The sequence below is a fragment of the Heloderma suspectum genome, chromosome 1 (assembly GCF_057233095.1).
Source record: "Heloderma suspectum isolate Gila_16-S chromosome 1, 16-S_ref, whole genome shotgun sequence".
Lineage (NCBI taxonomy): Eukaryota > Metazoa > Chordata > Lepidosauria > Squamata > Helodermatidae > Heloderma > Heloderma suspectum.
In genome coordinates this window covers 163,627,655-163,654,480 of record NC_139458.1, presented here as the reverse complement: position 1 = coordinate 163,654,480, position 26,826 = coordinate 163,627,655, and the positions used below count along the sequence as shown (strand labels likewise).

General features: G+C 42.5%; 1 protein-coding gene across 1 annotated transcript in view; it reads right to left on the bottom strand.

Moving 5' to 3' along the window:
- THSD7B (thrombospondin type 1 domain containing 7B) overlaps positions 1-26,826 on the bottom strand; it is a 645,752-nt gene that overhangs the window by 383,162 nt on the left and 235,764 nt on the right. Inside the window, exons 3-4 of the mRNA XM_084829626.1 lie at positions 10,208-11,045; positions 5,162-5,416 (exon numbers count right to left, since the gene is read on the bottom strand). Of these exons, the coding sequence (XP_084685752.1) occupies positions 5,162-5,416; positions 10,208-11,045 (1,093 nt within the window). The remainder of the gene's footprint in view (positions 1-5,161; positions 5,417-10,207; positions 11,046-26,826) is intronic.

The following is a 26,826-nucleotide window of genomic DNA, read 5'->3' as shown; positions in this document are numbered from 1 at the left end:
AGGCTGAGTGCCGAAGAATTGATGCTTTCGAACTGTGGTGCTGGAGAAGACTCTTACAAGTCCCCTGGACTGCAAGGAGGTCAAATCAGTCCATCCTAAAGGAAATCAACCCTGACTGATCATTGGAAGGACAGATACTGAAGCTGAAGCTCCAATATTTTGGCCACCAATAACGAAGAGAAAAGTTACTGGAAAAGACCCTGATGCTGGGAAAGATTGAAGGCAAAAGGAGAAGGGGACGGCAGAGGATGAGATTGCTAGATAGCATCACCGATGCAATGAATATGAACTTGAGCACACTCCAGGAGAGAGCGGAGGACAGGAAGGCCTGGCGTGCTATGGTCCATGGGGTCACGAAGAGTCGGACATGACTTAATGACTGAACAACAACAAAGGCAATTCTCAACACCAACTTAAATAATTAGCATTAAAATATTAATGTCTGTCTGAACATTTTTAATGTTCAAAAATGTCTTAAGAATTCTGCAATGCATGGGATATGCTTGGAAAAAACTGGTAACTTCTAATTTACAGGACTTTTCCAATCAACTGTCATACTTTCATTTAAAGTACACAACGTCTTGTGTGCATTCAGAGAGACAAAGCATTTATACCCAGGAAAGAGTTGGGGAGCAGATTCTGAACACAACACGTCTTTCAACATGATAACTACGAAATTGTCCTCCCACGAGACATAAAACATAATAGGATGAACTTTCTTTCGTAACTTTTAAAAAATGCCTTTCATAACACAGCTTATCACTTTTTTCATGTAGACAATCTCAATTCTGGAGGAGTTAACTTAACAGCAACAAGGTAAATATGCTGTGTTTTGTTTCCCATCACGTTGAACTGTCACATTTCCCGAGGCTAAATGGAAATCAATTTACAGTACCAAATGCTTATGGACAGGTACTTATACTTATTTAATCATTAACATCTCTTGCTTTAAGCAAATATATGTTGATTTAAATTGGTGTTTAGGCAAATAAGGAAAGATTCACTGTAGAATAGCTGTGACTATAGATTGAGAATTAGGAGACGCTTGAAAATATTCAGGACTACTGAACCATAGTCAGCTAGTATGAGTATGGGCTGTTTCAAAACTAGGAGCAGATGAAATTAAAAACTATACTACACAATTAAGTCTATCTGAACTCAGACAGGTAACAAGTCTTTATTAGATTAAATTATTTCTTGTGTTCCATCTGTAGCATCTCTTTAGAGTCCCACCACTTTGGGCTCTTACTGCATCCTTCATCGACTGCAGCCCCAAATGGACTTTTCCTGTGCATCAGTGACCTTTCACAGGAGAAAGGTTCCCCACCCCTATGTTAGACCTTCTAAGAATGCCACCTTCGTTATTCCAGTCACCCAATTCTCTGCATGTTTATTAGATAACAATTCCACCTGTGTTCAGTGGGACTTATTCCTGAGTAAGTGTGCTGAGGCTTGCAGCCCAAGAATAGCTCAAGTTTATAACACAAAGGAAAGCAGCGAAGCAAGCAATCATTAGTTAACCAATGGCTGTGTAACATTCTTGCTCCAGATTATCACCTGGAACTTGATTTAAGAATGTAAGAAGAGCCGTGCCTGATCAGACCAAGGGTCCATCTAGTCCAGCATTCTGTTCACATAGTAGCTGCCCAGCTATCCACGGAAAACCCACAAGCCGGACATGAGCACAACAATGCCGTCCTACCCATGTTCCCCAGCAGCTGCTGTACACAGGCCTCCGACATTGGGGGTAGCATATACCCATCAGGAGTAGTAGCCATAAATAGCTTTATCCTCCATGAATTTGTCCAATTCCCTTTTAAAGCCATCCAAAGTGGTGGCCATCACTACATCTTGTGGGAGTGAATTCCATAGTTTAACTATGTGCTGTGTGAAGTATTTCTTTTATCTGTCCTGAATCTCCCACTGATCAGCTTCATGGAGTGACTTTGGATTCTAGTATTATAAAAGAGGGACAAGAATGTCTCCCTATACACTTTCTCCATAGCATGCATAATTCTGTACAGCGCTATCATGTCTCCCTTCGCTCCCCTTTTCTCTAAGCTAAACAATCTCAGATGTTGTAACCTTTTCTCACAGGGGAGTTGCTCCAGTCCCTCGATCATTTTTGTTTCCCCTTTCTACACTTCTTCCAACTCTACAATATCCTTTTTTAGGTGTGGTGACCAGAACTGCACACAGTTCTCTAAGTACTCTAAGTGTGGTCACAACATAGATTTCTAAGGGAAGTATGATCTCGGCAGCTTAATTTTCAATTCCTTTCCTAATTTTGTCTAACATGGAATTTGCTTTTTTCACAGCAACCATACACTGGGTCAACATTTTCATTGAATTCTCCACCACAACCCCAAGATCTCTTTCTTGGTCAGTCGCTGCTAGCTCAAATCCCATCAGCTTATACTTGGAAGTTGGGATTTTTTGCCCCAGCATGCAATTACTTCACTAGAATTAAGTTTACAACATGATAAACTAGCTCTTGGGCATTTCAGACTGACAAAACTTAAGTGCTGTACACTTCACAGTGCTATACTGATATCCTTTCCTTCAAAACTAATGATCATGAAAAGTCACCATAAAGAAGAAATGTAAAATTGTCAGGGTGGAAACTGAGCCCAGAGAGCCTCAGAGCAGTTCGGATTCTGAGGAGGAACAGCAATCCGTGGGAGAGTGGCCAGTTCATCCCTCCCAGGCTCAGCACTTGGCAGAGATTTCTCCTGCCAGCATTCCTAAGATAGATGGCTGGGGGAGGGAAGAATGGATGAACATAAGGGAATTCTGTGAGGAGACTGAGGAAGAAGTTCAAGGGTCTCTCACAGCAAGACACTCCAATCTGTGCCTTATGCAAGGAGCTGCTCAGGAATGTCGCCTCACAATATTGAAAGAAACTGCCTGACACTCCAGTTCCTGTGGCCTTCAACCTCCTTAGGACTACTAAAGGAATGTGTGGGGAGGTCAGTCTATATTCTGCAATGGGCATGTAATTCGGCACTAGAGGCATCAAGGTGTATCCCAGTTCTTTAAGGCAACCTCTCCTACCCAATGCTCTCCAGATGTGTTGGTATACAACTGCCATCATCCCCAGACAGTATGGTCCATGGCCATGCTGGCTGGGGATAATGGAAACTATAGTCGAATATATCTGGAGGGCATCAGATTGGCAAAGGCTGCTCTAAGACATACCCCGGGCCCAATTCTATCTGCCAACCTTGCCCCCTTCATGTTATTTTATGGCCCCAGGGCAATGTTCCAAACAATATACTCCATGTTCATTATTTCACTGAAACACACAAAACATAGATCCATGCAAATCATTAGATTCCTGCTGCTCTTCATGGGGTCTCACTTTAATGTTCTCAACCATTGCAGGGATGTGGTGTAAATGTCAGCCACCATTCAGTATTCTAAATCTGTTTTCCTTTTCCACTAATTGGAAGGCAAAGTCTTTCCTGATACTGGCTGTGTTGAAAAAAAAAAATCCTTTCCCTGCACATATTTTGGTAGAAGGCACCCTCAATATATGGCACGGTAGGTTGGAGCACCATATCAGAAACAACAAACAAGTTTTGAGACTAGGCCTCACATTTTATATTTCTTGTTGTTGAGAAAAATAGTAGGAAGATGTTGCAGATACAAATCTCTTTACTTGCTCATTATCCAGCAAGTTGGTGTATTTCAATCACATGTGCAAAACAACTCGTTGCACACAGAGAATAAAATCAGTCAGACAATCTATCCTTTTGTCTTACTGATTGACATGAATCGGGTTGGGAAAGTAGAAATCAGCATACAAGAGCTTTTTTCCACAAGACCTAATCAAGCAACATTTTTTCTAAGTGCCCTCTCTCTCCTACTGATAGCAAGATGCACAGGGATGATGAGCAGGTTGATTTTGAAGTAACACAATTGTACAGTGCATACCACACTCATGACCTTTCAACATTTTTCTCCCTCAGAAAAATTGCGTAAGGATTGCATCACCTGCTTCAGAAGAGCCAGGAGAAGATTGCAAAGTTCTGGAATCATTTTAGTGAGCTGAGCCCATGTACACATTAACAGTCACTTAGAGCGCAATCCTATGCATGTTTAGAAAGAAGAAAGTCCTACAACTCCCAACATGCCCCAGCAAGCATGGGATTGTGCCCTTAGTCTGTGAAACTAAAGAAGACAATCAGAAAGTCTGACCAATCAAACAGAACCAGAGCATCACTTCTACCATTGTTATAAAGTCAAGACTCTGCGAGCTGAATGGTGTAGTAGAAATGTTAAAGAAATAAGCTAAATAAATGCATCAACTCAGTACTGAGGTAACCAATCCTAAGGAAAAATATTAGAGATAAGAGCACAAATCACCTCCACGATCATGAATTATTAGGCTCTGCCTGCTAAGGATCCTGTCCCTCCCCTACATGGAACAGTACACACACACACACACACCTCTGCATTCCTCTTGAATGTGATCTTCTGTGGACATGATGTGATGGACCCAGAAAAGGACTGCATTATCCCCTTCACAAAGAGTGGGTTTCCTGATATGCTTAACAAATTATTGATTAAAGAAATATTGGGGTAAACCTGCTGTGGTCCCCTACTATGTTCTACAATCTGTCTTTCCTTCTATAACAATGTACCTTTTGTGTATATGGTCAATCGCTCTGTACTGATGGTTTGCTGTTATGCATGTTGAAAAAGTTAAAATAACTTTTTTTAAAAAAGAAAAAAAAACACCTTACTTCAACAAAATGGAGGATGAAGAGTACAGATGGTATTCTTCAACCCTCATTCACTCACTTCTTCACATATACATCTGCTTAGCCTCCAAACCAATAGACGGAATCCATATCTGATGAGCTCTTTCTGTATAGTATTGATAATTGATCATTAAGTGCACATATGCAAAAAACCCAAATGCTGGCACCCAGGTATTTGCAATATTTTTCTGCCCAATTTCATGGTGTGTCTGAACACATCAGATGTATATCTCACATACACATAAATCTGCACTGGTCAGTGATTTTGCTCTGCATTGGGCCATTATCACTTCAGGAGGTAGAACCCAGATAACATATATGCAATCTGAACAACCAGTTGCATTTGAGCTTCAGCATCACTTTGAGTAAGGGAATCAGGAAGGCATGGAGTATACCTTGGGCAAGGATGAAGATGTTCTCTTCCACCACGTGTGTTGCAGGCCTCTCTTTCTTCTGTTTCAGGACATTCTTGGCCAGCTCCTACAGCAATGTGCTTTATACTCCGAGTTCTACTTCGGAATCCTGGTGAGAGATCCCCTGAGTGACAAGTCTTTGAGCAGGAGCTCCATGAAGACCAATCTGAGGTTTCACAGTCTTTAGGCATAACACAGGACTGAAAGGTCAAAGGGATGGTTTCTTGCACACAAAGGCTGTGATAAGAAAGTTACGTTGTTAAAAACCAACAAAATTCTGAAGCATTCTTCTTTTATTCCTGGTTTTTATTAGTCTGCAGCAAGAACACTGCAAGCATTCCATAAGAGCCATAACTGCAAACGATATCTTACCAACCCTTGATTTGACCTCTCTTTGCTAGCTGGAAGGGGAAAACCACAGAAACTCAGGAAGCACAACAGAAGCAAGAACTTGTGTCTGGTTTAAAATGTACCTCTATTTAAAACAATATAAGACTGTGGTCAGGTTGACAAGGGCCTACTCTTGCTCTCTCACAGCTTCAGGGATGCTACTTGCAACTGTTTGTATGGCAGAGCTGCTGCTTGGAAATGTTAAATAATGTGCACAAATAAGACATGCAAATGCCATATAGAGAATGAGACCTCCACTAATGTGTTTATTTCTAAAATAATAAAGAGCTGAATGTAAATGTCGTGAAATGAGAGACACGCTCAACAGCCCCTTTCTTTATAATGTCTCAAGATGTTAAATTTTTGTAACAGGATCACAGCATTTAATTACATGTAAAATGAGATTAATTACATGGAGGGAGCAATCCTATGGCCACTAGACAGCGGCGACACGGCCATAGGATATGCTATTTTCTGGGAACCGACCTCCCCCTACTTCTGCACTGCACTCACAAGAGGAGTGAGGAGTGGCTGGAAAGGGGTGTGGCTGGGGGCATTCCGGGGCAGGGAGAGCGTAGCTGCCTGTACGACACATCCAATGTGTCATACAGCAGCCTCCTTCCCCGCTCCGTCCTCCCATGGCTAGACAGTCGCAATCGGCTGTCTAGCCGAAAAAGGAGGGCAGGAGAAGCATGGAAGGAACGATCCCCTCTGTGCTTCTCCTGCCCTGCTCTGGATAGGTGGTTGCCTCTGAGTTCAGTTCAATCTAGACAGGATTGCTCCCTAAATGTGGCATAAAATCGCAAAGGTACCAAAGGGTTATTTGTTCTTTGTAAGCTGCAACCGAATTTCATTGACATTTGCTACCTGTAAAAATGTGAATAGGGTCCTTCAAATATTTTATTTGGATACATTTTTACTTGGGGTGCCAATGAGCATTCAAATAGGGGCACTTGCAAAAGTGATTATCTCTGTTCGAATGTTTGCAAGTTCTGTTGAGGTGAACAGGGTGGACAAGGCCCCTGCTTGCCTCAATCCTGCAAGCACCGCCACTTCCTCCCATTGTCTTGCCCCAACTTACCTTGGGACAAAAGGAAGAGTAGGAAAAGGTGGGTGCTCTCGGAACCTGTGGAGCATCATTTCTGGATGTGACAGGATTGGGAATACAAGTCCCAAAATCCCCAGCAAGAAAATGATGATTTGCATCATTTCCACTGGGGAGAAAGCCCTGCTCTCCCTCTGGAAAGAGGAGTGAAATTAGGTACTGGGAACGCCCACTGTGAAATGGATTTGCCATGCCATAAACTCTCAGACAGTATGGGGCATTTAAATATGCCCCCTTACACCACACTGTACTACTAACAGTCAGGGACAAATGAGTACCTACTAACTTTGCCCCCTCAAGTCCTGGGTGCACTATATTCTGCTATGGAGGGGAGAAGATTCCTCAGTTCTTTACTTTTCTCCTCCCGTCCCCATGATTCATGATGGTTGTCCCCACTTAAATACCATTTTCCCTCATATTTTGAAAACTGCAGGGAAAGAGGCTTTGGGAGACTCTTGGCATCAATGCTCTGATGGACATTACCCAAGCGGTGCCCACAAGAGGTGTACACCCCATTCTGAGATGTTTCATACACTATTCGATACTAAAACAGAGGAAAAAAAAGTGTTTGCTAGTAACTCTAGTGCTCAAGACATAAATATATGAGCTATGATTTGTCTAGAGGGGTTCATTTCCCACCATATTCCAGGACTGACTGTAGATCCATTTGTCTCCTTTCCCAATATCACCCTAGGGAAAAGAAGTATTACCAGCTTGCAACTGATTTTTTAAAAAAGCTGGAAAAAGCTGATCTACTAAGGTTCTTTCTTTGAACATGGAAGGAGAACTATTCATGTCTGCTTCGAAGAAACAATCTTGTACATCCCTGCTTCTGCTGCCTTCTTTCTCTTGAAAATGTTTTTTTTTTTTTTTTACACCAATGAATGAAAATGCTACCATTGGCACAGAGTAAAGTGATTTAGTTTTTAAAATGTGTGCCTGTGTTGTAATAGTTTCTTTTCTGCCTATGACTATATCGTAAGTTTACCTGTTCTATATTGGAATTAACTACAGAAACACATTAGAACTAGTATAAATAAGATTGGAAGCAGGCCATATCTTCAAAGCCATGTACTAAGAAAGAAACCTCAGGAACTACAGTGACACTCTGCACTGATTCTTTGTCTAACCAATAAAAATGATATACTTCTTGCTTAACCAATACAAAAAGAAAGATATCCTGTAATAAAGAACAGGTTGTAAACAGGCTAAAGAGTATATTTCTACTTCGGTGGTTCTGCAAATTTTTCAGCAACATTAATAAAAGTCCTTTTTATTTTTCTTTAAAGAGGTGTTCCAAGCTACAGATCATGAGAAGGTACGGAAAGATTCTGAGGAACTCATGAACCCAAATTACTTCAAAAGCTTCTGCTGTTATTGATCCCCGCTGCCCAAATCTAAAGCCAGATTTCAGTGCTAAGATATTTTACATCTAACTCTTCCAGAAGATGTTGGGACTCCCACCCCTACCTGTTATTTGCTATTGTGGCATATTTCTTCTGAAAATACAGGCATCTGTATTGCACTAGGTTAGCCTAAATGCAACAAATATAAAGAGATGTTTGACAAAAAAAGAAATGGCAAAACTCTACATAATGACACTACATAGCTCCCATTGGCATCAATTACTATTGGTTGTAAATATGAAAATGCATAATTATTCTCTGAGAAAACAATTCCATTCTTGGATGTTTCTTTATCAAATATATTATTTTAATATCTTTTCTGGATTATACAACTGCCAGTACAGAAATCCAATTTAGCTACTCCACAATCATGGAATTGCCTCATCCTCTGACACTTAGGAAGCAATTCGATCTACATAGGCGGCCGCCTCCAAACTCAGGGGCAAACACCTATCCAGAGCAAGGCAGGAGAAGCACAGAGGGGATCGTTCCCTCCATGCTTCTCCTGCCCTGCTTTTTCTGCTAGACAACTGATTGCAGCTGTCTAGCCGTGGGAGTATGGAGCGGGGAAGGAGGCTGTTGTATGACACATAGGATGTGTCGTGCAGGCAGCTACGCTCTTCCCGCCCCCGAACGCCCCCAGCCATGCCCCTTTCCAGCCGCTCCACACTCCTCTTGCAAGCGTGGAGGATGGGGCTGTTCCCCACTGCCGACAGGGCTGTTCTGCACTACCTCCGAGGCAACACAGAAGTGGGGGGAGGTCAGTTGTCCGGGAACCGAGGTTGGTTCCCAGATGACAGCATATCCTATGGCTGTCTAGCCACTGTCTAGAGGCCATAGGATTGCTCCCTTCATCTCTAAAAAACAGTGGAAGACATTCTGTCCCGATAGGCATTTGGTGATTAGGCTTGAAGAAGTACTGGATTGAAGTTCATAATTATTTTACCTTACTTCACAGACAGCAAAGAGTTTGACTCATTGGTTCTAGATATTGTTATACTGCATTGCGATATACCCATTTAATGTTTGTGTAGCATGATACTAAATGACAGGTTTGCAACAATGCATTGGCAGAGATACTGGCATGCCCTAAGCGGCCAGAGTGGCAGTTTGCATTTCAAGGTAGACTCTGGCCTATCTCAATATAGCAGAAGGACTATAATGCACCAGAAATAACATTCTGGCTAGCTTAGCCATTTACAAATTGTTCCCATGGATTGGCCTGACCAGGATTCAGCTATGTGCAATGGCATTTCAGCTATTTCACTCCTGTGAAACACCACTTGAAATAGTAGCCATAACTGGGTTAGAATTACTTCCTCTACATGGCTACATCCCCTTGGATAGCCAGCCATCAAGTGATCTCTGAATGTCCGAACTGGTCCTTATAGGCTAGTTGTAGGCTAAGGAAGTTGTAGGCTTAGAAGACTATCTGCTTCCTTTAACAGAAGCAAATGAAAATTAGTTGAAAATCTATAAAACAAAGCAACAGAGTTTTCATGTATAAAACACTACCAAAAGTATAGAATCATAGAATCATAGAATAATAGGTTTGGAAGGGGCCTATAAGACGGTCAAGTCCAATGCCCTGCTCAATGCAAAAATCTAAGTCAAAGCATCCCTGACAGATGGCTGTCCAGCCTCGTCTTGAACGCCTCCAGTGTGGGAGAGCCCACCACCTCCCTAGGGAATTGGTTCCATTGTCGTATTGCTCTAACAGTCAGGAAGTTTTTCCTGGTGTTCAGCTGGAATCTGGCTTCCTGTAACTTGAGCCCATTATTCCGTGTCCTGCACTCTGGGATGATCGAGAAGAGATCCTGGCCTTCCTCTCTGTGACAACCTTTCAAGTACTTGAAGAGGGCTATCATATCTCCCCTCAGTCTTCTCTTCTCAAGGCTAAACATGCCCAGTTCTTTCAGTCTCTCTTCATAGGGCTTTGTTTCCAGTCCCCTGATCATCTTTATTCTTTAAAATATGTAACGTCTATTACCTTAATACTAAATAAGAAACCCAAATATGTGGAAACATTAATGTAAATGGCAAAATGCATACTTGATATTAGACAAAAGTAGGCAGTTTTAACAGCCTTGCAAATAAAATCTGTTATGAATAAAGATGACTTCTTACCTCAGCATAGCATTTTTCCCATCACTTCTTGTACACCTCACCTGCCTCATTTGATAACCAATTTCTATATCCCAAGGCCTGGAACTATAGTGAGATCTGAATCTGTGAAAATTTTGCAGATCTTCAACCACTTGAAGTTTGAAAGTGCTTCGTTCTGTAGAATCTGAGCTGAAATCCACCATAGTTCTCCCAATCATATTCATTTCTTTAAGGTGAGGCAGTCGGCATTTACTCCAAGATCCAACTTTAAGACTGTAGGTGTATTCCTCTTCCCCATGAGAACAAGAGATTGAAACATCACAAATCCTTGATTCAGTGAGATTTGGACATTTGGTTCCGCCATACAGTGGTGGAGCAATAACAGAACGGGTTCTGTGCTGTAAACTCTTTCCACAGTGTCTGCTACATACAGACCAGGAGGAAAATTCTGATACTACACAATCCCGTGGGCAAGGTATTAGGCAAGCTTGTTCCATAGGTGGCTGGGGTCTAAAATATTCACATATCTCATTTGCGACAATTGTTCTATTCAACTTCTGTACACACTGTACAATTCTGTGCTGTAATCCATGCTGGGCAGTTACACACTCTGAAGTCCTTGGCTTGACCTCACTGTGAGCAAAAGGAACTAGAACACACATGTGCCATTCTGAAACTTCCCACTCAAAGAGTTCAAGGTGCCAGTCACATATTTTAAAGCAGTTCCTCTGGCTTTCAGGCCTATCGCTTTGTTCACAATTTGAATGGTGGGTTGTCCAGCCCTCTGAATGAATGCACCAAACAACTCGGCTCTGAACACCACCTGGACCACAGTCACCTATGCAACGTCCCCAGTGACCTAAAAGAAGGAGGGTGAGGAGAAGAGATATTAAGAAAATTATTGACATTTGCACTATGCAATGAATAACTGAGACTACCTGCAAAAGGAATTTTGTCTTTGTTTAGAAAGCCCTTGTTGAAGTTGTTTTAGATATATGTTCTTGTACATTCTTCTGTTCGTGTGTTTTTTATGGAATTGGCTTTTAAAATCTGTATATTGTATTTTTAAATGTTTTAATCTTTGTAAACTGCCCAGAGAGATTTGGCTATTGGGCGGTATAGAAATGTAATAAACAAACAAACAAATAAACAAATAAATAGCCCACTTCCATATTCTTTCTGTCCAAATTGCAACCTGAGGTATCTCTCCTCTAGTCGATAGATCATCAGTCTTTGCTGAATAATACTCCCTTGACTTAAAGGTTTATGAGGCCATGTCAAATTTACTAATAAGCAAAGGAAAGAAGTGTAGAATAGCAATAAGTATACATTTAGAAGACCTTAGGACAAAGTGTGAAAACAAAAAAGGAAGTCTGTGTCATTGGAGAGGATTAGATTTTTTTTAATTAGAGTTCAGTTTCATGAAGGGGAGTCCAGCAGAGAGATTAAACTTAAATTCATGTGATAAACCTGCCTAGGTAACAGTTACACCAAGATTTACAAAACATACAACTGAACCCTCATTAGCATACTCAGCAAAGCCTAAAAGTAAACCAATTAGAAGACAAGAATATGGGTGAAAATTGTTATACTTAAGCTCTTTCTATTTAAGGCAAGGATAGGCAGCGTGGTATGCTCCAGATGTTTTAGACTAGATCAGCCCCAGTCAGCAAGGCCAATTGTCAGGGATTATGGGAATTGCGGTCCAAAATATCTGGATGGAACCATGTTGCCTACCCCTGGCTTATGGGATGGGATGGCATAGAGAAGAATGCTGCACTCTCCATCTACCATTGGCTTTGGCTCCAATTGACTTTGCCTGTGGTCAACAGCCCCTCATAGAAAAAAGGTTCCTCCCCACTACCTTAAGCACAACCCAGTCTCCAGACTCCTTCATCCCTGTCTTCCTTTGACCTATGGGAAATCCTGTTGCAGACCTGGATTAAGAGCCCTGCCAATGAGCTGTATAGAGCTCTGTTTATAAACTATTCAAATTACCAATACCTGTGAGGACTCCGAACGCAGTAGTCAAAGTTCAGGCAACGCAAACTATCTAGGTCCTCTTTCCCCACCAAGTGGCATGTATATGACAATAGCTGCCTTTCCCCAAGAAATTTCATTAGTCTTATCAAATCTCCTTAAGTTTACCTCAAGTTTTGGCCAACTTCCTCTCAAATATCACTTTAGCCAAAAAATAAATTTTAAAATGACAACTCTATTTTTTTTGGGGGGTGGAGGGGATGGCCTGGTTCAGACAGTCACCATGGTTTAAACCCAGTCACAGGCCATGGGTTAATTGAGGGTTGTTTTCCCCTCAAACAACCCATGCCACCCAGGTTCAGACGACATGACAAGCTGCAATTACGGGTGGGTAATTAGGCAAATGGCATCCAACACACCCCGGCATGCACTGCAGCTTAAACAAGCCACCATGGGTTTTCAGCGTGGGTTGTTCATAGTTAACAACCCTCACTTAAGCCATCAGGCTAGGTTCACATGACATGACAATCCACGATAACAAGCCACTGTAATTTGTTTTATCGTGGATTGTCATGTCATGCAAACCAGGCCAATGGGTGCAAAAAACTCCTAGCCAAAAATAAATCCACACTACAGCTTCCATGACTTTTCTCAAAAAAATACTGGGAAATGTAGTTTGATTAATGTGTTAGAAATCCCCCCCCCCAAGAACACACACAACCAAATGTTCCTAGGGTCATCAAGGATTTGTTAAACTAATTTAAGTATCTAGTGTAGATAAGCCCTTAAAGAGCAAGTGCATTTTCTTCAGGTCAGAATAGCTGAGGTATAGCAGCAGTTGATGGCAGACTGGGACTCTGTAGAGAACCATTTTAACAGCCTCAGGCTGCAATCCTATACACAATTACCTGGGAAGAAGCCCCACTGAGCTCAATAGAATTTACTTCATAGTAGACATGGTTAGAACTGCACTGTTGTAATAGCTCTATTCAGGAATTTAAAACTCACGCAATTAGAATCACATGAGGAGAGACATGCTAGCTGGACATACCACCCCCTCTGTCATGTCGTGGCTGCCTGACCCCACCACTCTTAGCTCATTGGAGGGCAGAGAAACCTGCACAGTAAGGGCTCTAAACCATGCCAGGAGCCTACATGAGTAGACCGGGCTCCCCACTGCTGACCTTGGCCCTCCAACATGTGGAGGGTGATGGGGCCAGGCAACAGGCTCACAAGAGAGGCAGCAGGACCAACTAGTGCATCCCTATTCTCTCCACAAATGATTCTAATCATGTGAGGGTATAACCACCTGAATAGGCTTATGTCAAAACAGGATGTGACATACTGAGGAGGTGAGACTCAAGCCCTTTCCACCACCCTGATAATGAACTGCTGCTGTTGGTTTGCATTGGCAATGCTGAGGTGAGCTATAATTAAAAAAAAAAAATTAAAATGCATACAGCCCTACAAGTTATAAAAAGGTACCACTACATATTCTAACTCAACTAGCAAGGGTTTGCTTTTAGTACTTCAGGATAGAAAAATACAATTATCCTGTCTCAGAGGCTTTCACACATTAATCAGCTTTTCTCTCATCTTCATATATACTTTCCAGCACCTTCAATTATAAGCAGGCAAATGACAAATATATACAAAACTCATTTGAAAGCTAAAAATGGCCTAGAGGAACATGAAAATTTAATATCAATTTACACAAAAATGTTTTTTTAAGATTAGAATGAATTGGAAAGGAATTTATAAAGAAATAGTCACAATGTAAAACTAATTTTTAAACAGATTAAGGAAACCATTTTTAAACAGGAATAACTGTTTAGAACAGAACAAAAAAATAGAACAAAATGAATACTCAAATATCTGAATCACCCTGAGAAGAAACGTTACATGGGCCCTCCATTCATAGCTGATAGAGTAACATCTACATCACCCTTCCCAACCTGGTACCCTCCAGACGTTTTATTCTACAACTCCCATCATTCATTCCTTTCCATTGGGCATGCTGGCTGGGACTGATTGGGCAAGGCTGCTCTACATATAGCATTTATAATACTTACCCAAATCTGATATTCTGTTTAAATAGATTGTGTTGTATCCAGAGATCCCATGAGCAGAGTTCCGCTGACGGAACCTCCTGCTCACAGACGAGTAGGAAGGCCATTTTTGCCAATTCCTCCTTGTACCTGTAGCCCCATTCACCCAGAAGATCTGCTACGGAGGAGAGGAGGGCCATCTGGAACAGCATTCCTAAGAAACACCATTGGGAAGCTGACAAGGTAGGGGGAAGAATTGTGGCATGGAAAAGGCAAAATATCTCTTTTTTCTCTGACATTTTTCAATTCAGAAGTCTCTCCTCCTGAATCTGCTTTTTCATAAAATGTCGTGCGTGCGCACACATACACACAGAGTTCCTGATATGGTTTAGTTACACACATATAACATTTAATTTCCCTTCGAAAGTTTTTCTCTCACACATTCAAACAAAACGCATAGAGAGGGAGAGGGGCCACGCATGCTAGCCCAACATCCCTGTCCCTGCTGGCTCCACCCTGTTGAGGCTGAAAGTCTGAAGGGAAATTTTTCATGCTGAATGTGCTTGGAATCTTGTTCACATGAACAGGCTTCTTAAACAAGCTTCAGTTAAGCCCTAACTGAACCACTGTAGGGATGTATGAGAATTTTCTTTCCGTTCATAAATCACTCAGAAATGCCTCACTCGCAGCCCCAAACATGAATGAGAGTGCATGTTCTCCAAAAATGTTTGCAAATCCCCGAACTTGCATTTGCAAAATGTCCACTTTAAAAAATGCACCACTTTTGAAAAATCCACCACTTTTGAAAAATACACATGTCCTTTTCACTCCCAGTTTCCTTTGCATCAGTGTAGTGAGGGGTTCATATTTCTGCTCTCCAGCCTCACTGTCAAGACTTCTTGTAAGGGTGACAGGTGAAGCTCTAGCCTTTCTCTCTAGCTTGCAGTTGAGGAGAAGGTTCAAGCACAGCAATGGGAAAGATCCCCATATCCCACTCAGCCAGCCAGTGCTAAAACAATGCCTCAGCCTGCAAAGTGCTAAACAAATCCCAAACTTTCTCTTCAGCTCAGGATGGGAAGGTTGGGGCTGGCCATTTGGGTGATGGGCCATCAAGGTGCTGAGAGTGCCTCAGCCAGCCAGCACCAAAAACAAGCCTCCGCTCGGGGGGGGGGGGGAACTACAGAAGGTCTGAGGGCATTTTTACTCCTCCTCCCACAGGCTGCACTGGGACAGCAAAACAAAATTAAAACTTAAAAAAAAAAATCACCTGTTTGCTGCCGAAATTCAGTAGCAAATCACTGCACAGCAATCAATAGTGTTAAAGGGGTTAAATTTAGCTTCCTATCAAGCTAAATTTGACCCTTTTAGCACCCCAGAGCAGCTACAGAGTGCCATTTTATTTCTAAAAAAATATGTCTTTATTTAATTCAGGTAGTATTGGGGGTACTGTGGGTAACACGGACTGCACCAGGGGCAACGGGGGTTGGCTGCACTGGTAGGCAGTGGAAACTGCACATGCTCACCCTTGCTCTATTCCCTCTCTCCAGATCTAAAATTCTGAAGCAAGAGACAAGACTGACCCTGACCTCCCATGGAGGCACAACATCAGTTCAGAACTAAAGGAGCAATCTCAGTGGGGCTTACTTTTGAGTAAACACACACAGGATTCCAGCGAAGAGGGGGGGGCTGGGTCCTGGCAACCACAAATTTCCACTTGGCAGCCAAGGCCAGCCAAAATGTGTAGCCTTCTGAATATGGCGTTTGGAGCCATATTACCAAGTGGTAATCCACACGTACATGCAAAAGTTCACATTTACTCTATACAATAAGCAATTCATAAAGCAAAATCTAGGCCTGAAATCAGAGGTCTTTCAACATGCTCATGGCTTGAGGAATACCCAGTGGAATTTTGTTTTACTTCTTTTCCCCCCGTTTGCTGGCAGACCCATCATCCCCCCCCCCAACCCAGCATTACTGAATTGCTTTAGGAACTCCAACTGATTTCAGAAGACATTTGCCATGCAACATGAGAGGCCTTGTGTCCCCTCCTCTCCCAACCCAACCCAGGTATGTAAAACTAGTTGTGCAGTTCTTTTGAACCTTTTATTCCTGTTAAAAACAAACAGCAACTAACATTATCTGGAATTGTTTAAACTGACAAATGAACATCCAATCCTGTAAAATTCATATACTTATTTAATGAGTAGTGTTTGCGTTGTTCTTAGAACATTCTTTTTTTTATTTATTTACAAATTTTATATACTGCTCTACATCCAATAAAAAAGGGAGAAATCATTGTCATCATCAAAATACATTATTAAAACCATTAAAATTGGAATGTGCCAATAAAACCATGGCTGGTTAGTCAGGGAAAGCTTGTTTAAATAAAAATGGCTTCAGTGGGTGCCAAAAACGAAACAGTATTGCTGCTTGCCTGACATCAACAGGCAGAGAATTCCGTAGGGAGGCAGTATCCTAAAGGCTCTACTTTGAGTGGACTTCAAATGGAATGCAAGTCCTTGTGGAACCATCAGGAGCACTCTCTTGGATGTCCTGGTCCCAAGTTGTTTAGGGTTTTATACACCAATAACAAACACTGAAACCTGATCCGGTTGCAAACAGGCAGCCAGTGCAGTTCCCTTAGCAGAGAAGTTACATGCAAAGAAGGGGCAGCTCCTGACAACAGTCAAGCTGCTGCATTCTGAAGCTTCCAGACAGAGGCAGTCTCACATAGAGGAGTTTGCAGTAGTCCACTCTTGAGGTAACTAGCCTACTTTGCAGACATTTTAATAAGAGTAACAATAAGGCTTTCAGAAGTTACAAACTGGTCTGCAACCTGGAAGAAAAAGTAACAACAATTCATACTAAAAGGAATTTGGTCGATGTAAATTCAGACATTTACTGTTACCATCACTGAATGCATTATAAACTTTTCAGTACTCAGAAACAATTTGTGAAAGTATTTACCAATATAATATTTTTATGAAAATCCATTGCATAAATCCATGTTATGAAAATCCTATTATTATATAGTTATTTAACAGCAGGAGACAACTTGCAATATTAGTGCGATTTCCATGGAACTACAAAATTCTATTCTTAAAATTACTAGAATCTTCCCTATAGTTACAGACTGAAAGATAAATTTTTAAAAAATGATAACTAAAAAGTATATTGTAATGTTTTTCTTCTTTAAAAAAGAAAGAAAGAAAGAAAGAAAGAAAGAGACTATTCAGCTTTCACACTGTTTAAATCCCCTCTCTCTGCCCGACAGGCTTTTGGCACCGTCAGAAGTTATCTTGCCAATAACCTGTTCGGGGATGTATTTCTAGATGTGATCTGGCACAGATCAGTGGTCATGCAGCTGCAGGTATTAGAACGGTGCACAGTGGTACATCTTAGCCTGGCCCATGGGGACCCCCATGGAAGCCCCCAAATGCCCACTCAGAGAGTGGCAGGTGATGGGGCAGTGGCAAAGCAGCATGGTGTCATCACCAGGACTTCCATCAGCATGCCAGACAGGGCCCAGCATGGTGAACGTTGCTCATCGCAGCATCCGCCTTGTCTTCATATTTCTTAAAAGTAAGTAAGGGGGGCAGCTTGCCAGGCATGTTCATGGCTACAGATGATCATTTTAAAATTAATTTACTTTGAAAATATATTAGCTTTTTCCCATGACAAAATGGTGCTTATACCCAAGTAAATGGGTTTACCATCAGCGACGCAGAGGCAAACTCCATTTTATTTCTGTAGCCATGATGGTGCTATGATTTAAGAGAGTTTAAAATGCAATATTAAACTCCACATTCTCAGGATATTATTTTTTTGAATCAGCGTTGACAAAGAGTGTGTATGTTTGTTTTGTTTTTTGCTCTAACATAGGAAGAACGTAGAAGCAACTGTAAAACATGGTATAGTGTTGGAAGGGTGAGAAGAGAAATCTTAACTGTGTGTTTCAGAGCTGAAGTAGTGCAGAAGGGCGTTTACAGTTGGCCTGGGGGGTGGAGTTAAGGCCGTTACATTCTGGGCCTACAGTTAGCTAGCTGCCAGTGCATTCCGCCCCCCAAACTCTGTGGCGGAATGGCCTGCCCCCCCCGCCCCCCTGCGGATCCCCCCCAGGACGAGACTTACCTGGGGCAGCTCTTCCGGGCGGCGGCAGCTCCAGCGGCAGCAGCTCCGGCAGCGGCTGGTCTTCTGACCGGCTGCCGCTGCCGCCATTTCCAGGCTTGTGTAAAAAAAAAAAAAAAAGATGTGATAGGCTACGTAAAGATTTATGTAGCCTATCATGGCTAGGTTTTTTAAAAAAACAACAACAACGACGTGATAGGCTATGTAAATCTTTACGTAGCCTATCATGCTTGGGTGGGTTTAAAAAAAAAACGCGTTGGCAAATGGCGGCGGCTACGGCTGCCGCCATTTGCGTTCCTTCTTTTTACCATCTTAATCTACGTAAATATTTACATAGACTATGACAGCGAAAATAAAGGGGAACGCAAATAGTGTAGCAGGCGATATTTGCGTCCCCCTTTGATTCGCCGTTTTAGCCTACGTAAATATTTACGTAGGCTAAAACGGTGAATGAAAAAGGGACACAAATAGCGCCCGCTATGCTATTTGCATTCCCCTTTATTTTCGCCATCATAGTCTATGTAAATATTTACGTAGATTAAAACGGTAAAAAGAAAGAACGCAAATGGCGGAGGCTGTAGCCGCCGCCATTTGCAGACACTTTTTTTTTTTAGTTTTTTTACCCAGAGCCCTCCGCGGCTGGAAATCCGGCTGCAGACAGCTCTGGCCTGGCTGGCTGCCGTGGAGCACAGCCAGCTGTTCGAGGAATCCGGGGGGAAGAACGGAGCGCCTCCCCCGCCGGCGAGGATTCCGGAGGGAGGGACGGAACGCCTCTCCCCCCCCAACACCAACATAATCCGCGAACAGGTAAGTCACTGTCGTACATCCCTATGTACACAAGAATCACTATGAAAGGACATTTTTACAGTGTACTTCATTTAACATGTTAAAAACATTACGCAGGCATAAATAAATGTACTATAGCAATGTAACATCACAGGCCACTTCATGGATCACTGCCTTGTTGTGGCGAAGGGGCTTGCGTAACTCAGTGAAGGCATAAGCTTTGCCGTGCAGGGCCACCCAAGACGGACAGTTCATGGTGGAGAGTTCTGACAAAAAGTGGTCCACTCAAGAAGGAAATGGCAACCCACTCCAGTATTCCTGCCAAGAAAACCCCATGGAACGTATCACAAGGCTAAAAGATATGACACCGGAGGATGAGCCCCTCAGGCTGGAAGGTGTCCAATATACTACTGGAGAGGAGCAGAGGGTATTTCCAAGTAGCGCCAGAAAGAGTGAAGCGGCTGGGCCAAAGTTGAAAGGACACTCAGCTGTGGATGTGTCTGGTGGTGAAAAGAAAATCCGATGCTGTAAAGAACAATATTGTTTAGGAACCTGTAAGGTCAATGTATCAATGTAAGGTCAATGAATCAAGGTAAGCTGGAGGTGGTCAAACATGAGATGGCAAGACTGAACAGCGACATCTTGGGAATCAGTGAACTAAAATGGACAAGCATGGGCGAATTTAATTCAGGTGACCATCATTTCTACTACTGTGGGCAAGAATCCCTTAGAAGAAATGGAGTAGCACTCATAGTCAATAAAAAGGTGGGAAGAGCAGTACTGGGGTACAATCTCAAAAACGATAGAATGATCTCAGTACGAATCCAAAGCAACCCATTCAACATCACAGTAATTCAAATCTATGCCCCAACCACTGAGGCAGAAGTAGCGGAGGTTGATCGGTTCTATGAAGACCTACAACACCTTCTAGAATGAACACCAAAAAAAAGATGTCCTCTCCATCACAGGGGATTGGAATGCTAAAGTAGGAAGTCAAGAAATCACCGGGATAACAGACAAGCATGGACTTGGTGTACAAAATGAAGCAGGACAAAGGCTAATCGAGTTTTGCCAAGAGAACACACTGATCATAGAAAACACCCTTTTTCAACAGCATAAGAGGCGACTCTATCCATAAACATCACCAAATGGTCAATATCTAAATCAGATTGCTTATGTACTTTGCAGCCAAAGATGGGGAAGCTCTATACAGTCAGTAAAAACAAGACCTGGAGCTGACTGTGGCTCAGATCATGAGCTTCTTATTGCAAAATTTTGGCTTAAATTGAAGAACGTAGGGAAAAGCACTAAACCATTCAGGTATGACCTAAATACCCCTTCATGGATCACTGCCTTGTTGTGGTGAAGGGGCTTGCGTAACTTAGTGAAGCCATAAGCTATGCCATGCAGGGCCACCCAAGACGGACAGGTCATGGCAGAGAGTTCTGACAAAATGTGGTCCACGGGAGAAGGAAATGGCAACCCACTCGAGTATTCTTGCCAAGAAAACCCCACGGAACGTATCACAAGGCTAAAAGATATGACACCGGAAGATGAGCCCCTCAGGTCGGAAGGTGTCCAATATACTACTGGGGAAGAGCAGAGGGTATTTCCAAGTAGCGCCAGAAAGAGTGAAGCGGCTGGGCCAAACCCGAAAGGACACTCAGCTGTGGATGTGTCTGGTGGTGAAAAGAAAGTTTGATGCTGTAAAGAACAATATTGTTTAGGAACCTGGAATGTCAGATCAATGAATCAAGGTAAGCTGGAGGTGGTCAAACATGAGATGGCAAGATTGAACATCTACATCTTGGGAATCAGCAAACTAAAATGGACAGGCATAGGCGAATTTAATTCAGGTGACCATCATGTCTACTACTGTGGGCAAGAATCCCTTAGAAGAAATGGAGTAGCACTCATAGTCAACAAAAGGGTGGGAAAAGCAGTACTGGGCTACAATCTTAAAAACTATAGAATGATCTCAGTACGAATCCAAGGCAAACCATTCAACATCACAGTAATTCAAGTCTATGCCCCAACCACTGAGGCCGAAGAAGCTGAGGTTGATCGGTTCTATGAAGACCTACAACACCTTCTAGATCTAACACCAAAAAAAGATGTCCTTTTCATCATAGGGGATTGGAATGCTAAAGTAGGAAGTCAAGAAATCACCGGGATAACAGACAAGCATGGACTTGGTGTACAAAATGAAGGAGGACAAAGGCTAATAGAGTTTTGCCAAGAGAACACGCTGATCATAGCAAACACTCTTTTCCAACAGCACAAGAGGCGACTACACATCGACATCACCAGAGGGTCAATATCGAAATCAGATTGATTATGTCCTTTGCAGCCAAAGATGGAGAAGCTCTATACAGTCAGTCAAAACAAGACCTGGAGCTGACTGTGGCTCAGATCATGAGCTTCTTGTTGCAAAATTACGGCTTAAATTGAAGAACGTAGGGAAAACCACTAAACCATTCTGGTATGACCGAAATCATATCACTTATGAATATACAGTGGAGGTGAGGAATAGATTTCAGGGATTAGACCTGATATACAGAGTGCCTGAGGAACTATGGACGGAGGTCCGTAACATTGTTCAGGAGGCAGCAACGAAATCCATCCCCAAAAAAAAAGAAATGCAAGAAAGCCAAGTAGCTGTCTGATGAGGCTTTACAAGTAGCTGAGGAAAGAAGGGAAGCGAAAAGCAAGGGAGAAAGGGGAAGATATATCCAACTGAATGCAGAGTTCCAGAGAATAGCAAGGAGAGACAAGAAGGCCTTCTTAAATGAACAATGCAAAGAAATCGAGGAAAACAACAGAATGGGAAAGACTAGAGATCTCTTCAAGAAAATCGGAGATCTCAAGGGAACGTTTTGTGCAAAGACGGGCATGATAAAGGACAAAGAAGGCAGGGACCTAACAGAAGCAGATGAGATTAAGAAGAGATGGAAAGAATACACAGAAGAACTATACAGGAAAGATCTTAATGTCCCTGATAGCCATGATAGTGCGGTCACTGAACTTGAGCCGGACATCCTAGAGAGTGAAGTCAAGTGGGCCTTAGGAAGCATTAAGAACAACAAAGCTAGCGGAGATGACAGTATTCCACCTGAGCTATTTAAAATCCTAAAAGATGATGCTGTTAAAGTGCTGCACTCAATATGCCAACAAATTTGGAACATTCAACAATGGCCGCAAGGCTGGCAAAGGTCAGTTTACATTCCAATTCCAAAGAAGGGCAACGCCAAAGAGTGTTCAAACTACCGCACAATTGCGCTCATTTCACATGCCAGCAAGGTGATGCTCAAAATCCTACAAGCTAGGCTTCAGCAGTATGCGAACCGAGAACTACCGGAAGTACAAGCTGGGTTTTGAAGAGGCAGAGGAACTAGAGATCAAATCGCCAACATTCGCTGGATGATGGAGAAAGCAAGAGAATTCCAGAAAAATGCCTATTTCTGCTTCATTGACTACGCTAAAGCCTTTGATTGTGTGGAACACAACAAACTGTGGCAAATTCTTAAAGTGATAGGAGTACCAGACCACCTTACCTGTCTCCTCTAAGAAACCTGTATGAGTGTCAAGAAGCAACAGTAAGAACCAGACATGGAACAACCGAGTGGTTCAAAATTGGGAAAGGAGTACGACAAGGCTGCATATTGTCACCCTGCTTATTTAACTTATATGCAGAGTACATCATGAGAAACGCTGGGTTGGATGAATCACAGGTCGGAATTAAGATTGCCGGGAGAATTATCAACAACCTCAGATATGCAGACGATACCACCCTAATGGCAGAAAGTGAAGAGGATCTAAAGAGCCTCTTGTTGAAGGTGAAAGAGGAGAGTGCAAAAGCTGGTTTGAAACTCAACATTAAAAAAACTCAGATCATGGCATCTGGTCCCATCACTTCCTGGCATATAGAAGGGGAAGAAATGGAAGCAGTGACAGATTTTACTTCCTTGGGCTCCAAGATCACCGCAGACAGTGACTGTAGCCATGAAATTAAAAGATGCTTGCTCCTTGGGAGGAAAGCTATGGCAAACCTAGACAGCATAATAAGAAGCAGAGACATCACCTTGCCGACAAAGGTCTGCATAATCAAAGCTATGGTTTTCCCAGTAGTAATGTATGGCTGTGAGAGCTGGACTGTAAGGAAGGCTGAGCGCCGAAGAATTGATGCTTTCGAACTGTGGTGCTGGAGAAGACTCTTACGAGTCCCCTGGACTGCAAGGAGGTCAAATCAGTCAATCCTAAAGGAAATCAACCCTGACTGCTCATTGGAAGGACAAATACTGAAGCTGAAGCTCAAATATTTTGGTCACCTAATGCGAAGAGAAAGGTCACTGGAAAAGACCCTGATGCTGGGAAAGATTGAAGGCAAAAGGAGAAGGGGATGGCAGAGGATGAGACGGCTAGATAGCATCACTGATGCAATGAATATGAACTTGAGCACACTCCGGGAGAGAGTTGAGGACATGAAGGCTTGGCGTGCTATGGTCCATGGGGTCACGAAGAGTTGGACACGACTTAACAACTGAACAACAACAACATCACAGGCATGTGGATCAGATTTTTTAAAGTGATGTTGCACTACAGTTTAAACTAGAGTTTGACTTGATTCTGCAGTCTGTTCCCAATCTGAAAACGCCTCCGGATCAGGGGCTGGGATCCCAAAAGGCCTGTATGTGCTGACATCCAGCAATGGCTGCATTGTTAGGCAACAGGGCAAAAGCCTCATACCCAGCTGTAGCATTTTGTCACGGACCAAGACCCTGATCTCTCATCCTCAGAGCTTTCCAACTCCTTGTCCTCAGAGAAAGAGGCATCCAGGGGAGGTTGCATTAGCATCCTCTGAGGACTCAGGCCATGATATTAGCATGCCAAAACCAATCCCATGTCATTACAACCTGAGTTTGCTAAAACAGGCCAGGCCCCTTTAAGAGACAAAGCCTCAGTCAGCAGGGGGGCATGGGGGGGGGACCAGGCTACCTCTGGAAACACTTCTGTTTAAACCTGTCTTGCTCTGATCCTTGTTGAAGCAACACACAGACAACCCCCACATCACTTGGAGCTTTCCCGGGTGCTGATCTATGTCTGTTTTGCTTCCTGAAAAAGCTGACTGAAGCGGATCCCTGCTCCAGATCTGCTTCGCCTTAGGGGGAAGGTAGGAACGTTGTGGGCACCAGACTGGGTCCAGGAGTCTGTCAGACACCCCCCTTGCCCCCCAACCCAGCTCGGCGAGCCGCCACCGCCGCCTACTGAGCAAGCAGCCAGGACTTACTGGACCCATCTGCTCACGCCCAGCAGCTGCCTGTCTTCCATGCGAGCCACCATTTTTACGTAAGATGGGGCTCTAGATTCTCATATATCTAATGTTGCGCACAACGGTGGCCAAAAAAGGCCATTTCTGCCCTTTTTGTGTATCTAATTTTGCAGAAATGGCCCTTTACCGCCTCCATTGTATGCAGCATTAGATATATGAAAATCTAGATCCCCCATCGTATGTAAAAATGGCAGTTCACATGGAGCAGCGGGCAGCTGCAGGGCAATCCTGGTCCGCTCGCCAAGTCCAATGAGACTCAGGTGAGCCCATCTATCCCTAGTTCCAGGATTCTGCTATGGATCAGATCTAGAGCAGAACCCACGACCTGAAATGGTACACGTTTACAGCATAATTTGGGCTGTCCTGGGCACCCCCATTTGTGTTGCAAAGGAGACTGCAAAAAGGCCCAAGTCACACCATGAAAGCCACAGGCATCATGGAACCTTTGACGCATCTGAAGGATTTGGGCAACCCGAACAGCATTGGAGATGTAGCTTCCATGTTACTGAACTTCCCCACGGATGCATAGAAGTAAAAAGTGTGACGGCATAGAGCTTCCAATGTAAAATGGGCCCTCCAAACTGCCCCCTGCCCCTGTGGGGATGCATAGAATAACCTAGGACCCAAGACACTATTGACTTTCTGTCTAGATTAAACTTTTCAGATGTCCCACAAATGCCTGAGAAACTAATTCAGTTATTCCAAGTGAATTATGAGATGGATTAGGGACATTTTACCCAGCAGTACTGTATTCAAAGCAGTCACTTCACTATGTTAAAATTAAAATACAGACAGACTTAGCAAGACAGGCTTGGTAAAATGCCAGGCTGTACAGCATTAGTGAACTTGTTTGAAGGAGCAGAACAGGGATGTATCTCATACTCATTTTTGACATTTTACTTTGATATATTAAAGATATTACAGATGGAATCTCAATAACTTGACTAGATGTAAAATAAATGATTGAAATAATAGATTTTTCCATATCATTGACAGTAATAGGCAGAATGCATTTATGTTTCCTTAGGTTGCATTGAACAATTTACTTATGAAATGTTGATCTCTCATTACTGAAAGACTACAGAAAAAGGAGAAGAACAGCAATCCATCTTTTAAGGACAGTTATTACTTTAAGATACACAGTCTTAGTAACAGCATGGAAATACTCGCAATTGTTTTGGTATATGCAGAAAATGCTACATTTTGCTGTTTCTTGTACATATTCCTGTATTAATTGGCATCTATAACTCCTTAGTTTCTACCAGTTCATGCAAATATTTCTTGAATGAAAATATTCCTTTGGAACTGTCTCTGGATCATGTTGTAGCAGTCATCTATGACTGCTTTCCCTTTTTTTAGAGCTAGCTTGAAAAAAGTGATTGGCAGAACACCCTTGCCCTGAATCAGAAAGACTTCTGTCGAAATAATTTAATTTAATGGACATTGGTTGAATGCTTGAAAGTAAATCGTTTTCTTTAGGAACATATTCTAAGTGATGTCATCAGGACCAAGACAAGGCAGAGTTATCCCTGCTGCAAGCTCTCTCTCACACACACCCTACTTTCTTTTCCCACATCCCCAAAATACTTCACCACAGGACAGAGGCAATGGTTTTCAGCAGGGTCTCCTAACGTTCCTATTAGTGACATCAAGGACTATGGGAACAAATTTTCCCATTGTTCCCTGATCCTCTGGATGCTACTAGGGCCTAACAGAGGGTTCACCACCATTGCAACAAAAGAGCTGGGAAAGAAAAGCAGCACCACAGGTATGGACATGGAGGCTTCAGAGCACGGTAAGTCCATTATAAGCAGGAGAAAGGAGGGACTGTACAATGATGACTGGAAGTCCAAAAAATGAACACATCTTTAATAATGCTAGACAGAGAGAGAGTTTTAGAAAGTCCAACACCTTTTGGAGTTTTGCCTTTTTCAGGGCCATAATGTTTCTTGTTAGCTACGAAAGCGTTTGTTCTGTTACCAAAGCATATTGTTTTAAAATATAAAATGTAAAATATGTTGAACAAAATGTGTAACTCTTCATATGATGTTGGAATAAGCTCCACTAAACACAGTAGGTCTTACTTCTGAGTAAAGATACATAGGATTACTCTGCAAATATGCAGAAACATGATATATTATATGCTAAACAAATTATAATTCATGCATTTTGTGTTCTTAAAGAGGTAAAATAAATGTAATCTTGATAAGTCAGTAAATATTGCATATATTTCAATTTTTCACAACATTTCTGTTTTTTTCCCCAGGAAAAATAAGTGTGTTTCCCTCCCACATTGCTTCAAATTATCTGGAAATGTTACATCCTTAGTAATGGTATGTGAAGCTTTGAGGTGTACAGAAGCAAAGGGA